General features: G+C 47.6%; 1 protein-coding gene across 3 annotated transcripts in view; it reads right to left on the minus strand.

Moving 5' to 3' along the window:
• BDNF (brain derived neurotrophic factor) overlaps window positions 1–4,109 on the minus strand; it is a 72,596-nt gene extending 68,487 nt beyond the window's left edge. Inside the window, exon 1 of one of the 3 annotated variants that reach the window (XM_081883167.1) lies at window positions 3,250–4,109. In XM_081883167.1, the coding sequence (XP_081739293.1) occupies window positions 3,250–3,252 (3 nt within the window). In that variant the 5' untranslated portion in view covers window positions 3,253–4,109. Of the gene's footprint in view, window positions 1–1,896; window positions 1,957–2,078; window positions 2,503–3,249 lie in introns of those variants that run through there. The other 2 variants (XM_081883169.1, XM_081883170.1) reach the window with 2 other exon arrangements.
• Window positions 4,110–14,952: the final 10,843 nt, after the last annotated feature.

A 14,952-nucleotide genomic window follows, 5' to 3' on the forward strand; every position in this document is an offset into this window, starting at 1 on the left:
CACGGCGCCTTTAAGGGCTCCCTCCGCATCCTCCCTCTCTCGCTCTCCGCCAATCTCCGCCCGAGAGCTCTCAGCCCCGCCGATCCGTATTTAAAGGCGCGCCATCTGGGCAGGTGGGAGGTGCGAGTGATGCCGCCGCTGCCTCGGAGTTCCTTTGCAGCACGTTTGGGATTGCATCAGACCGAGCAGAAATCCCCCCTCCAGCTACTTGGCCGGCCCGCTCCGCCTCCTCCTCCTCCGGAAGGCGAGCTCCAAATCCGAACGAGGCGCTCCTCTCCCCGCAGGCTCCGCTTGGAGCGCCTCTGGGGACCCCGGGGTAGCTTCCTCCTCCTCCTCCTCCTCTCCTCTGGCAGCGGGATCCCACCCGGTCCCCCGCCCCTACACACCTCGACTTCCGACCCGTGCGTGGGAGGCCACTCTGTATCCTTCCTCCCCCGCCCCAAGCCACACCCTTTTGCGAAATCCTCTCTTCCCTCCCCCTGCCTGCCTGCCTGCTTGCTTGGGATTCTCCCTTCTTCCCTGAGCTACGTGATCGCAATCGCGCCGGAGGAGACACTCGCGGCCCGAGGAGCTGCGCTGGGAAGCGGGTGGGAGGAGGAGGTGGAGGAGGGAAGGCGAAGCCAAGGAAGATCGCCAGGCAGGCAGGCAGCGCGCTGCAGCCAACTAAAGCCGGCCGAGCAGCCCCGGGAACAAAGAGCGAGGCCGGCGAGGTGGGATGTCTCTCTCTCTCTCTCCAGGACGCAGCAGAACCTGCGATGGGGAGAGAAAGGGGCAGGGGAAAGCAAGGGCCGGATCCAGCACCAACAGTCCAGCACACCCTTGTCAGTTTCAGCTCGGGGCGATGGCCGAGCGTGGCTTTGGGGGAAGGCAGCGGAGCGGCTGTCCCTGGTTTCTCGTGCAGGCTCCCCGCTTCTCTTAAAGCCATCGCGCGCCTCCTTGGTTTGTAACACCTCCTGGCCAGGCTGGCGGTGGGTGAGGAGGCAGCTCTTCGCCGGGGGTTTCCTGCCTTTTCCCGTTAAGCCTAGCTCGCCTGCCCCCCTCTTTGCTCTCCGCGGATGAAGATTCCCATTCCCTCCTTGTCCCTACCCGGCTTCTTTCTCCACCCCCACTTCTCTGGGCACCACGCCGGACGGACGGATTTGAGGCTGGATCGGATCTCCGCTCCCAGCTAGGATCCTTGCAGTGGGCAGAGGGGGGTTTCAAGGGAGCGGGGAGACGATGACGACTTAAGAAGGGGAAAGATAGAAATCAGGGATGAGACGCCCCATCACCGCCGCGCGCATAGCAGGCACCTCTCTCTCTACCTGTGAGCAGCAGCAGCACCCGCTGCTCCAAACTGCTGACTTTCCACAGCTTATTTTTAGCCTGGAGACTAAATATTATTAGCTACATTTCTACGTAGGAAGAATCGAAAGAGGAAAGGGGAGGGGAGAGAGAATGGAAGGGAAAGGAGGGGGGGATAAAACACAGGAGCAGGAAGACTGCAAGAGAATGGAGTTTCCGCTGCGTTGATACGTTGGAGGGTTTAGAAACACCCCGCTGGAGAGAGAAAATAAAACTGGCAACTAAAGTACCACAGAGAGCCGCTTTTGGAGAAGGCACCACACGTGAATGCAAGCGAAGGTATCGTCCATGTAAACACAGGAAGGCGATCGTTTGGAGAGGAGTTTCTGGAGAGCTGACTCTCTCCCCCCAAAGCGGTGACCAGCTCCTGGTAGCTTATCACTTGCCGGTGATCTCTCTGTCTTTGCGCCCATCTCTCTCCAGAAGACACACACTATCTCGCTCTCGCTCTCTCTCGCACAAACACACACACGGCAACCTGGGATCCAACCCCACGAGTTAAGCCAACTCTTGGGAGTGAGCAGTCGCGCCAGGCGCCTCTCCCTCGCCTACCTTGCCTCTCTTCCTCCGCGCGCCCAGATCGGAAAGCAAGAGCACAAACTCGGCCAAGAGGAGCGAAGAAACCTCTCCCCCCGTCGCGGGGAGACGGAGGACGGGTGGGAAGGCGCGCACGGACACACACGCACACCGGGAAGCGAGGAGGGGGAGGCAAGAGATCGGCGCCCTTTCCTTACCTTTAGTCACCGCTAACCCACAACCCGTGGCGAGCTCTTTCAGAAGCAGCGCACTCGCATCTCCCAGAGTTGACCCGACCCGTCGGGGCCAAGCGCCGGAGCTGCTCGCTCTCGCTCTCTGCCTTGCACTCCCCGCCGCTAGGAATCCGAGTCAATGTCAGCCCAGAAACCGGGACGCAGTTGAAACTGTGACGGGAGAGGGTTTGCTCCGTCTCTTTCTCTCTGTCTCTCTCTCCCTCTCCCTCCTCCTAGCCAGATCTTATCAGTGTGAGGGGAGGTCCACCCTAGCCGCCTTTTAAGAGCTCCGGGATTCGCTCCGGAGGGGAGACAGATACCTGGGGTGCCAAACCCATTGCCTCTCTCCAAGGTACTGATCGACACCCCCTCCTCCCTCCTCCCCCACCCCTTTCTCCTCAACGCCCCAGGAAAGGTGGGGAGGGGGCGTCGAGGATGTTCACTTTCACGAAGTGTCACTTGATACGGGTTTCGCCTTTTCTTTCCCTTTTCTCGGGCTCTGTCACGTGAAGCGAGCTTGGCAAAAGAGCCGGGCTGTAAATAGAAGATCACATGTTGAGTTTGCTTCACCGGGGCGGCGGGGAGGGGTGGGGGTTGGAATCACCCATTACATTATTTTATTTTTTTTGTTCTCCTGCCTCCTCCCTACAACTGTCCCCCCTCTCTCCGCCCCAAACATCCCGTTCCAATATTATTCTCCCTCCCCCCCAAGTGTCCATGTGAAATAACAACAAACACCCTCGCCACCATCATCCTCAACAGCAGAAAGGGTGAAAGTGGATCGCGCAGCCAACAGCTTTTCCTAGGAAAAACCCCGCTCCAAGTTTCTGATACGCAGCCTTAAATCAAAAAGAGCGTTGCCATTAAAGTTGGAGCCTCTTTAAACACACACACACTTCCCGCACGCACGCAATTCATCTGGCCTCTGAGACTCATATTATGCCTGGTGAAATTAAAGTGCTACCGAGTGGGGACGTCGGGGGCGAGAGGAGGGTTGAGAGATTAATAATAAAAATGCTAATAATGATGATGATAGTAAGGTGAGCTGTGAACTATTGTTGTCAGGCAACAGCCCCAAGCTTTACTGAGATCTATCTATCCATCTTCTTTGAAATCACAAGTCTGGAAAATAACGATACCTTGTCTTGGTACTCACCATTGTTTCTTTGCTGTCCTGGCGACAGAAGTGCCTTTAAAATCCAGTCTCTCCAACAGATGCTGGGAGGTAATGTGTCTCGTTTGAAGTCATCATGTGAGAAGTTCTGCTCGGCTCAGTGGATCGCCCACCACTTGGTGTGACTTATGAATCTAATAACAACCCTTTGCAATATCCGCAAGCCTCAACTCTTCCACCACCTTGGTGGCTACAGGAAGGAAACGGAAAGCGACGGGCTGGCAGGGAGTTCTTTAAAAACCGACCTCGGATTTACGCAAACGCCTGAGCTCACAGACACGTTTTCTCTCCCCCTTTGGGTTCTTCTTCTTACGTGATCTTAATAAACGAGAAGGGGGTTGGCAACGAGACCCAGCTGGAACAATCCAGGCAAAGAAGTGGCGCGCGGGGTGGGGAGGGGGAGAGAAAACGTGTCTCTCTCTCTCGCCCCCTCCTTTTGAATTGCCTCCCTCCCGACACGTGGGGAGTGGGCTTCAAAGTTCCCCGCCAAAGTCTTCTCAGGACACCCCATAGAACGCACGCAGGGAAAGAGAGAAAAAGTCCAGCTCACTTTACCTCCCCCCACCCCGCGCCCGCTCTAACCCGTCTGGTGCGTGCAGGCGAGCAAGATGAGCCGGCTGGAGATTTGCATTTGGTGGGAGCAGGTAAGGAAGCAGCCGGCGTTCCCCTCTCTCTCTCTCCCCTTCCCTTGCCGTGTCACTTTCACTCTGACTGAACACACGGACGGCACTCCAGGGACTTGTTGCATCCGAGCGGAGTGGAGCCAAACAGGCGGAACTATGCAGGTGGCATGGCGAAGGGAGGACGAGAGGGAGGCAGGCAGATGGTGGATGGAGACCGGCAGACAGGTGCTCGAGGATATTTACATATACCTGCATACGCATCTGAATGGCTGGCTCGCGGATGGAGTGTGCGCGCGTGCGTGTGTGTGCGCATCAGGGAAGGAAGACTAAGCAACGCTCTGCGTTAATACGCATGGGTGCCTATGGGGTTTAGGTCTAGGATCCAGGTACAGGATTGATGGCCATGCTCAGGTACGCATCCTCGCACACCTGTATAATGATGGAGGGATGGATGGGGGTGTGATACCTGTGCATACCCATCCGTTTTGTACCTGGATCCTAAGCTCATTTGCTGGGGAATAAGACCATGGATTTCAACGGAGCTTACTTTCAAGGAAGCATGTTGCAGTCCTGTGCGCGTTTACCTGGAAGTAAGCCCTGCTGAGTTCAGTCGGGCTGACTCCCAAGTAAGGAAGTGTGCAGCAAGATTGAAGCTGTAGTTCTTCACTCCATCCTTCAACTCCAAGGACTAACCCCTGTTCATTATAGCAAAGCATCGATCCCCTATATAGCCACGATCTGTATCTGCCTCTTTCTCTCCCTATCACGCACCTCCTGTGCTTCGGCCTTTTTCGCAACCAGTCTGCGTTCCTTGTGAGTGTGACACTTTTGGTTCTGCACAATAGAGCTCTGGATCTTGGTCTCTCGGCTCCTCCAGAGATTAACCCAAGGGTCCCGGGAATGCCACCGGCCCCTCTTAGCCTCAGTTGCCCAAATCTTGAAAATGGGAATGGCAGTGCCCTTTCTCACATGTTGATTCACATCATGAACATTGTAAAACCTGAAAAAACAACCCATACGACATAAAAAAAGAACACTAGCTAGGAAAATATCCTGATCCATTTGGTTCTCCGGCAACTCCTGCATCATCTGGCAACCATCCACTTCTGGGGATATCAATCCTTTACACAAGGGAATCATCTAGAGAAAGACATTCACGTTGCAGTTTACTCCCCATTTGGGATATTCGGAGAAAAGTAGCCAAAGGGTTGCAAGCCCCTAACTTGCAATAAATAAATAACGGGCGGGGGGGGGGGGGGAGAGGTGGCCCTCCAGTGAGTTTGCCTGCCCCATCGAGGAGACCAGTTGCTCTGCTCCTTTCCATTTGGCGTTCCCTCTCTTCCAACGAGACTCTCGGTTTGCAATTAGAAGCGGGGGCTCCATCGAAAGTTTGCCTGAAGTTGCCTGCAGGATGCCTTAATGGCTTCGCTGCCTCTTAGCTGTGAGTAACGACACTTGGTGTAGCCAACTTGGCGTCTAGGGCTGCGGCAGGGAAAGCCTCCGCTCTCTTCGCTGAATTGCCCAGAGAAACATTTTTTCCCATCTCTCTCTCTCCTCTCTTCCCGTAAATTGATTAGCAGCAACCGAGTTAATCCAATTATGGGATCCAATTAGCGAGTTGGTTTGCACTTGAGGATTACTGAGCCCCCGTGAATCTCCCAACACGTAGGTACCGGGTGACTCCTTTCTCCACCAGCAAGCAGAGGGAACCAGATTTTGGGGGTGCTGGATCCCCAAGTGCATGCCATCGCGATGAAGCATTTCCTACGTCTCATTTCTATCGGTGAGACTCTAAGTTGAGGGATGGGGAAGCCTGCAGCCCTCTAGTTATTGAACTCCATCTCCCATTAGCCCTTGGGCATCAGGGCCAGTGGTCAGGAATGGTGGAAGCCTTAGTACAGTACCGCAACATTTGAAGGGTTCCAAGTTCCCCAGCCTTGCAGTGCAACAAATTTGGCAATGCTCTGGACCGCAGCCTTTGAGTTCATGTGAAGTCTGATGGGGGAGGAACTGGAACAGAAGGGACTTAAGAGATACCATCTCAGATCCACATTTGGATTCAAGGATGGAGAATTGCTTGTGAGGAGCATCTCTAGACTTCCTTTGCTAAGCACATGCCTGTCAAATGAAAAGAGCTCTTGATATGGTGCTGCCACCATTTCCGTCATAGGTAGATTGCGCTCCGTGGGTAAGCCTCTACTAGGAACTTTGACAGCTTTGACAAAACTGCCATGGAGATAATCATCATGTCGAGGCAAGGAGGATATTGTTGATAGGAAAGGAAGGATTGCTTCCTGTCATAATGAGATCATTCATAGAGTCATGAAAGGACATCTAGACAATCCTGGCTGACCCACATGGCAGGACCACCTATCTCCACAGATCCCTCTGCACCGACTACATTTGGTGTTTATTATATTATTTTGGTAGTGACAACATTTCCAGTGACGAGTTCCTATTAAAATGGCAACCCATGCTTTGATACAATTGGTCATTTTAATTCTGACAGCTGTAGCTTCTGCTGAGGAGGACCGAATGCTTCCCATGCTAAATCAGTGCCCATTGAACATGCCACCTGTTATCTCTCCCTTTTGGTGAAAATTAATCTGATTGCTCTTTGCTTGGCCATATGTTCACGTCAATGGGTTTACCGGCACAAACAGAGCAATAAACCTGTTGCATACCTCCCTTTTAGATGCAGATAATACCAATATTTATTTATATTTGGAACAGAAACCTTGCTATGTATTTGATAAGAACAAAATATCAAGCTATGAATCATTCTCTAGCAGCTTGATCAAACTGCAGTTTCTTACCAAGAGGATGAGAGAGGGAGAGGGAGAGAAAAAGAGAGCAAGTTACCAAGCCCAGATATCATTTATAGGAAGGACTTCCTAGTTTTAAAGTTTGATTTTGACGAGCAGCTCATTTTTTTTAATGTATGGTGAGTTTCTCTCTCAAATCTCAAAAAGCTTGTCAAGAAAAAGCAAACCTTAAAGCAAATGGTTCCTTCAAAGGAATTTAGTAGAATCGTGGGATGGAGAAGTAAATTAAGTCAGTAAGATTGAGTCAATGTGATCAAGTCAAACTCACCAGTCAAGAGACAACCTTTTGTCTGTCCATCCCTAAAGTTCATTGCTTAAGGCTATTACTTTCTACAATTTAATACTGAAGATGCTAAATGTCTGTAGTGTTTCATTAAGTCATTGCTTTCTCAAGCATTTATTTATTTTAAAATGGAATGATCCACAAACCTATCAGTTCCACGATTTCAAGTTGATTTCAAATTGGACTTATTCTTGTGCTTCTGCATGCAGTATGACAGTTTATGGGTTATGCCAATCCCGCCCACACCAAGCTCTGAAGCTGTTGAATCAACAAAGACCTTTATCTGGAAGGCAAAGCAAGCATGAGTCCTCATGTTGAGCCATGGAGAAAGCAGGAGATGCTGCCCTGAGATTGGTCCCTTGCTGACAGCCCTGTAGCCTAGTATAGGCATAGCCAAGGCAGGGCAGGGAGGGGCAGCTGTCCCCCCCCCCCGAATCAATAAAAATACATAGTAAACTGAGGTTGTGCCCCCCAACAAAAATCCTGGCTACGTCCATGCTGTCCAGTCTTCTGCCACAGGACCTACTACTATAGCATTCCTCTCTAGTGAAGCTGCTCATCTCCCAGTTCTTCAAACCCCTTTGCAAAACAGGACATTTTGCATTACTGAAGAACACAAGAAAGTTGTGTTCTTCAGATTACCTGGGGTGGAAACAGCCAGCATCTTAACAGGCCTATCTTCAGCATATGTCATTTAAACCCTGTAGAAATGCTCTTTCTCCAGGGGTGGTGGGAAAGATTCGAAACTGTCAGAAATCAGTAGCACTAGTAGGTTTCAAGATTCTGTCTTCAAACCTGGGCAGACCAATCCACCCTTTAGTAAATGTCTTCAACTAGTGGATTGTGGTCAGTAACTGGGTTCGCATTAGCTACTGCAATTGTTCTTGCTATAGCTACTCAATTCTGAGTGTCAGTACCTCTCTTGGGGCTGCCTGGTTAATTTACAAGACTGGTGCATGAGTTTACAAGTTGTAAACCCAAGCATTCGATGCTGACAGTTCTCTCATGCTGCTCAATGTACTGTTGATAAGTTGTCTCTACACACACACATATACGGTAATCATTGTATGGTAACAATCTATGCATAGGACTTGGAGGAGCTATTTCTATTGAACCACCCATTCATGTTACTTATATCATAAAAGCAGCTCTCCTAGTTTGGGTACCGTCCTTTCCTGGAGAAGAAAGGGAAGGGAATGGAAGAGAGCTCAGTGTGGGTCTTAGTGTTAGGGCTTAGTGTTAGTGTAGAGAGCCAATGTGGTGTAGTGGTTAAGAGCGGTAGTCTCGTAATCTGGGGAACCAGGTTCGCGTCTCCGCTCCCCCACATGCAGCTGCTGAGTAACCTTGGGCCAGTCACACTTCTTTGAAGTCTCTCAGCCCCACTCACCTCACAGAGTGTTTGTTGTGGGGGAGGAAGGGAAAGGAGAATGTTAGCCCCTTTAAGACTCCTTAAAGGGAGTGAAAGGCGGGATATCAAATCCAAACTCCTCTTCTTCTTCTTCTTCTTCTTCTTCTTCTTCTTCTTCTTCTTCTTCTTCTTCTTTTTCTTCTTCAGACCATAGCTAGAGCCCTTAAGAACACAAGAAGAATCCTGCTGAATTAACCCAAAAGCATCACATAAACACAAACACATCACATAAAACACACCTCACAAATGCAGACTTTCAGTCCTTTATTTATTTACCTTTTTGTCTGGAACATTTCTATACTATTCTTCAGCTGAAATGGTTCCCAGGGTGCTTCACAAACAAAGCATACAAGCAGCAGGTTGGATCTTGACTACGTTAGTTGAACTTGGTTCCAGCTGAAATAGATGGGACTTAATTCACAACTGACTTCTCCCATGGATTTCAAGGTGTACCCAGCTCAGCTAATTTAGTGTGGATCTGACCCAGTAAAAGCAGTACAATAAAAGAGAGTAAGAAAATGTCACTGTAAATATCAGCAATTAAAAGCAGCAGTTTAAAACAAGTTACAACCCAGGACATAGTAACTTTTAAAGCCTGAGAGAATAAAAAACTCTTCAGCCTGGTGCCAAGAAGCTAACAGAGAAGCTGCCAAGTGAGACCTCCTGGGGAAGGAATTCCATAGACAGGGGGCCAACACCCAAAAGGTCTTCTACTTGTTTTTTTACCTGCCTAAGCTCAGTTGGCTGACATATCTGCAGCAAACAATCTCAGTGATTGTTCTCAACTTTTTATCTCCCTTTTGTCCAAGGATTACAAAAAAGCACTTTATACACACAATGATGTTCAAGGAGGGTGGGCACTGGAGGGTTGGAATCTGGTGGTCATCCTTGGGATATTCTGCCTTTACAGAGGCAGTTTGTCTCAATCTCCTGGTGCACCCCAAATGTGTAAGTCTGAGCCTGGTAAAGGCCTGAGAATTTTCTTGCAGCCACTCAGAGCCTGCTCATGCTAGTATATGGAGCAGGAGGGCTGATCTAGATCTGGCATATCAAAGGGCCCAGAGCTTAATGGTAGATTGCATGCATTACTTGTATAAAGTCCCAGATTTAACCCCTATCATCTCCAGAGCAAAAGGATCTCAGTGTGAGGGCATGGAAAGATCGGAGACCTTATGAACATAAGAAGAACCCTGATGGAACACACCAAAGATGCAGCTCATCCAGCATTCTGTTCTCACCTTGGCCAATCAGGTGGACATGAGCACAACAGCACAACCTGAATACAGAGAACTAAAGCAAGTTAAAAGGGCAGCTTAGGAGAGGACCCAAAGAGAAAGCACTGGATATTCCATTGCCTCCTGCTCCTCTCAGGAAATGTGAGTAGTATGGTCCTAGCTGGTGTGTGTGTGTCAGTCAGTTATTATTTAACTAACTGACCAATTGTGTCACAGATAACTCTGTTCTGCCCCGCTAAAATAAATCCTAGCTACGCCCATGGTGAGTAGGGTGTGGACATCAAGGGATTACAATTCTTCATGAATCTGTAGAACTTTGAAGTTGTTATTCTTGGTTTCCAACTAAGGTTTGCTCAACTGTAATTATTTGATCCTTAAGTTCTATAGCTCTGACGGTAGAGCACAAGACTCTTGATCTCAGGGTTGTGGATTCAACCCCCATGTTGGGCAAAATAATCCAGCATTGCAGGGGGTTGGACTAGATGACCCCTGTGGTCCCTTTCAACTCTCTGCATGGGTATTGTGTATTTCTGTACTTGGGTTTCTCTAAATATAAATCATCTAAAATTGTGCTTATTGTATATTTCCATGTGCTTATTGCATGTCTGTGTGCCTTGATTGCATATCTTGATTTCCCTTGTTGCAAATCACTTTGAGATCTGTGGATAGTAAGCAGTTGATAAATGGACTAAATCAGGGGTACCAATTTGAATAAAATATTATGGGGTCCCTGGTAAGCCCCCCATGATCAATCACGTGACACAGTGCACACATTCCATTTGAATGGGAATGCCAGTCATTTTTGTGGGGGCCCAACCCCCTCAAATATTGTGGGGGCCGAAGCCCCCATGGCCCCTAGGAGTTGACTCCTATGGACTAAATGAAGAAATAACACAGGACACTGTGTAGACACTGAAGTCCTCACTGCCCTATATGAATGGAGAGAAGAGAGAAGTGTGCATCTTCTCTCACACACAAGTAATAATGAAGAAAATACTTAAATATGTCTTTTGTTTCGCTGGTAGCAATGCAAGCTGCTTGTAATTAAGTTTCACTTAATTATAAGTATGAATGTTAGATTAAATTTAAGCCACAGTCTATGGAGCCTCACAAATTGTAATTGAAAGTTGAAACTTCTAAATTTTGCCAAATTGAAGAACAGATATGGATGCTGCTGTTCTGTGACAGTCGGGACCCAAAGTAATAAATCAGTAGACTCTCTTGTGGCATAGAGCCTAATGTCCAGGACCTGCACCTGAGGCTATTGATTCAATCCTTTGTCCTATGTCACTTTATAACTCTCGAAACTTTTCACCCTGTTGTCAGATATACGTTTTGCAGGGTTTTACATGAATCTGTGACTCCTCTGTTTCAACTACAGCAACTTTGAAGGGGTTACAGACATGATAGGGGAATGGATTGGTTTAACCTCCCTTGTTTCCATGAAAATTTGGCATCTGTGTCCCGTAAACTGGGATTCTGGATGCAGTGAACCTACTACTCTCCCTTGCAGATTTTGGGCTTAACAAGTAAATACTTTGACTTGATGAATTTGCTACTTGGGCTTTCTCCCTCCTACCAAACTTTTCTTTTTGCTGTAATCTCCCTGCCCCAAGTTGTTCATCTTTCCCCCTGTCTACCACAGAAATAGTTTGCAATCTGAGCTGGGTGTTGATGGGTTGTTGTTGTTGTTTGTTTGTTTTTTTATTTGGTAGCTGATGCCATTTCCTTTTCTGGATCAGCTTTCTGAGCCTAAAAGCCATTCCTAATTATGTATATTCCTTCTATCCTCTGGCATGCAGATGAAAACCACTGAGTCACAATGCCATTCAGATAATAAACACCCCTCCCACCACTGCCTAGTACACTGCACAGAATCACAATGATTCTCTCTACCCCCCCTCCCATTCCTCTTCTTTCAGGCTGCTTCTTAAGATATCAGGAAATGCTCTGTTTTAAGTACGCCTCAGGCACTGCACTTGTTACATTGACACCTTGGGGCACACAGGGAACGCGGAATCACATTTAAATGATAGTGGGAAGAAAAGGTGGGCTCTCTCATATCGCTTGTTATCCCTCAAAGACACAATTTGCCCGCACTGCCGCTAGACAGAATTTTTAAATGATGGGTTTTAGTGCAGTGCTTGCTTTTGTGCTTCTTGTTCAGATGAAACTCCCAGTGAATCCCCATTCAGAAGAATGGGAGTTTCTGTAACTTAAGCAAGACAAGATGCTAGTGTCCAATTGACTTGGGCCTGGCAGGACAAGGAGTCCCGTGTCAGAACTGAGGTGCAGAATTTTACGTACAAACAAATTATATGTCTATCTATCTATCTATCTATCTATCTATCTATCTATCTATCTATCTATCTGAATAATTACTTTTTAAAAGCAGTATGCAACACCCCCACAATAAAACAATCTAAAAAGAACAATTTCAAATCTTAGAGGTCAGGGGAAACTTGGGGGAAAGGTATTTCTGAAAGTACTTAACAGGATGACAGAAAGAAGGGCATTCCACAGGGCAATGGTAGAAAATACATTATGTAGGGTGCAGTGCCACAAGGAAAAATATGATCTCAGTGATCTTACAGGTCTATAGAGGTCTACCAATCAGGTGCAAGTTATATATATATGTATATGGTGTCACAGCTAAGGATATCATGATTTCATGATAGCAGTATTCTGAACTAGAGAAGTAGATGGCATGGAGGTAACAAAAGCCCAATGTATAAAGATCATTTTAAGCCATCTCTTTGCTTCTCTCAGTTCTCAGTTTGGATGCAGGCCAAACCAATCCATACTTCAGGCTAAAATAGCCTGAGGGCTGCTCTAGTTGTGACAGGACAGGATGGAACTGTTCTGCTGGACCAGGGTCCTTGTGCTCTAGTCTAGAAGAAGAACCACTGTCCATATTTCCCCTATGCTAGGCCAGCAGTAGAAGGGAGAGTGATTTGTATTGGACAGTCTAGGCAGCTGCTTTTGTACCACCAGAGACTTTGCCATTCGTCAGCTCCCTGATGAAGACTCCCATCATGTTTCTTTAATGTTGCTTCTGTGAAGGCCTGGGCGTTCTGTGAAATATGCTTTAGACAGAGCATGTGTCAAGCCAAGCTGGGGACCTCTATTATAGCCTAGACATCTGCGCAGAACCAGCTCGAATGTTAGTCACGGTGATGTGACCTGTTTCAGCTGATAGATCTTGAGGTACCATCAAAGAAGAACAAATGGTCCATTATTCATGATTATAATTTTACTGCTGTGGGATGGTATCATTTGGAATTTCTGCCTCGGGCACCTAAACATCATGGGATGCCGTTAGCTGTTTCTGCCAGCCTGTTTTGGCACCTATGCCGGCTGCCTCTAACTGTTCATATTAAAATGGCTGTTCTTCTGTCATATGATAGGAGAACCCAGGGCTGTTTCCCCCCTCGCTACAAACACGTTTCAAATAACAGCAACCAGACTGATGGAAAGAACCAGCTACTCAAACAGATTTCATTTGCAAAATTGGCAGCATAAGGAATGAGCTTCTGCATGACAACTCCGCTTTATGTTCTGTTCCCAACCCTGGTTGCATAATGTTTGTGATGCAGGGGTACGAGTGCACATGCAGAATCCCTAGTGCTTATGGAGTTTCCAATGCATGATAGGGATTCTACATGTACATACAGAGCATTACCATTTACAGAACAAACTCTGGAAAGCCTTGAGTATGCATAGCTTTGATTGTGCCCTGTATGTGAATTGGTAGCACATAGGATCCATTAACTTACTGACCTGTGCTGATCACATCTGGGCATTCTGAACTGCACAGCAACCATTAAGACAGATTTGTGCACTAACCATTTCTCCTGGCCTTGAACCTCAAACCAATGCAAAAGCCGCTTCAAAGGCATGTGCACAGAAAGCTTTCCAGTCCATTGAATGGGATATAGGCACTGCAGGTAGGGAAAGTTGGGGCATCAAAGCCATTTCACAGCAAACAACTGCATTCACATGATGGGATCAAATGATGGTACTGGGATGTGGCTGAGAAATGAGTGCTATTGGAAAAGGACCAGTTGTCTAATCTACAGAGGACAGCCACCTTTTTGAAAGCATCCTCTGTTTGAACACTTGACTGGTCCAGGCCCAGTTTGAAGATATGGAACCATGAGAAGGGAGAGCAAGGCTGTGAATTTGTCCACTATCAGTTAGCATCTGGACAGCAGATTGAGCAGACACTTCCAGGTCACCTGGTCACAGTCTTCCTCACTCTGGTAAATGTATTGTATTGTGGTGTGGTGTGTTTTTTTAAGCATAGTAATTATTTCTAAATGTGCACCTATAAATATAAATTAGCATATGCCTACCTTCTTCCTCTGGTCCCAATCTCAAGGCGACCTTCTGATGCTGGTGCCTGAGAGTCCACCACAACCTGCACCCAACTTTGGCTGAGCTGTAGAGCTGTTTGTGTTTTTAAATTTTACAGTTAAAATCGTGGGCCGAATATTCTTTCGCTAATACCTGCCTGCAGCTGCTGCCTGGAGGACCACCTTCTCCTCCCACCTGCTGGACCTGTGACCTCGACTGGATCTTCAGACCAGGATCTGCCTGCAGCTGTGCAAGTAGGGCAGGGACCAAGACCCTGGGCAGGCAGGCATCATTGGAAACACCTGCTGCCCCAGCTAGGCATGCATCAGTTTCTGGGGCAGCTCTATTCAGCCTGTCTGCCCTGGGGGTGGGGCTGCTCCCCAAAGAGGGGACACCAGAGAGAGTTGTCCCTTTGGAAGCAGAATAAAGGTGTGGGTTAAAATTATGGTTTTAATGGGGATGGGCTTTTAATTTGGGTGAGTGTTGTTTATTTGGGGGGTGTTTTAAATTGTTCTTTTAAATTTGCATTGTATTTTTTGCTTTTCTAAGACTGATCAATATTCTAGAGCCTTTTAAATGTGTTTGGGAGAGTTGCCTTTTCATGTCACACAATTATAGATACCAGATTAAGGAAAGGGATTTGGGACTAAAAATCTGCAGCAATTTTGATTATTTAGAATTGGAATAGGATGAAGCCAGCAATATGAGTTATTGTATTGTTGTTTTTCGTTTTAGCTATTTACTGGTGCTTCTTAACTTGTATTTTTATCCTGTGAACTACTTTGAGATCTTGTGATGAAGTGCAGTATATTATTATTAATGATGATGATGATGATGATGATATCTGAGTTGGGAGAAAGTTTCTGAGGCACATAACAGTGTGTGTGTGGTCCATGATAGTGGACTGTATCTTTAGGAGTGGGGCTGAGAAACCCTTTGATCTCTGAATCTCTTC

The sequence above is a fragment of the Podarcis melisellensis genome (assembly GCF_964234715.1).
Source record: "Podarcis melisellensis genome assembly, chromosome: 1".
Classification (NCBI taxonomy): Eukaryota; Metazoa; Chordata; class Lepidosauria; order Squamata; family Lacertidae; genus Podarcis; species Podarcis melisellensis.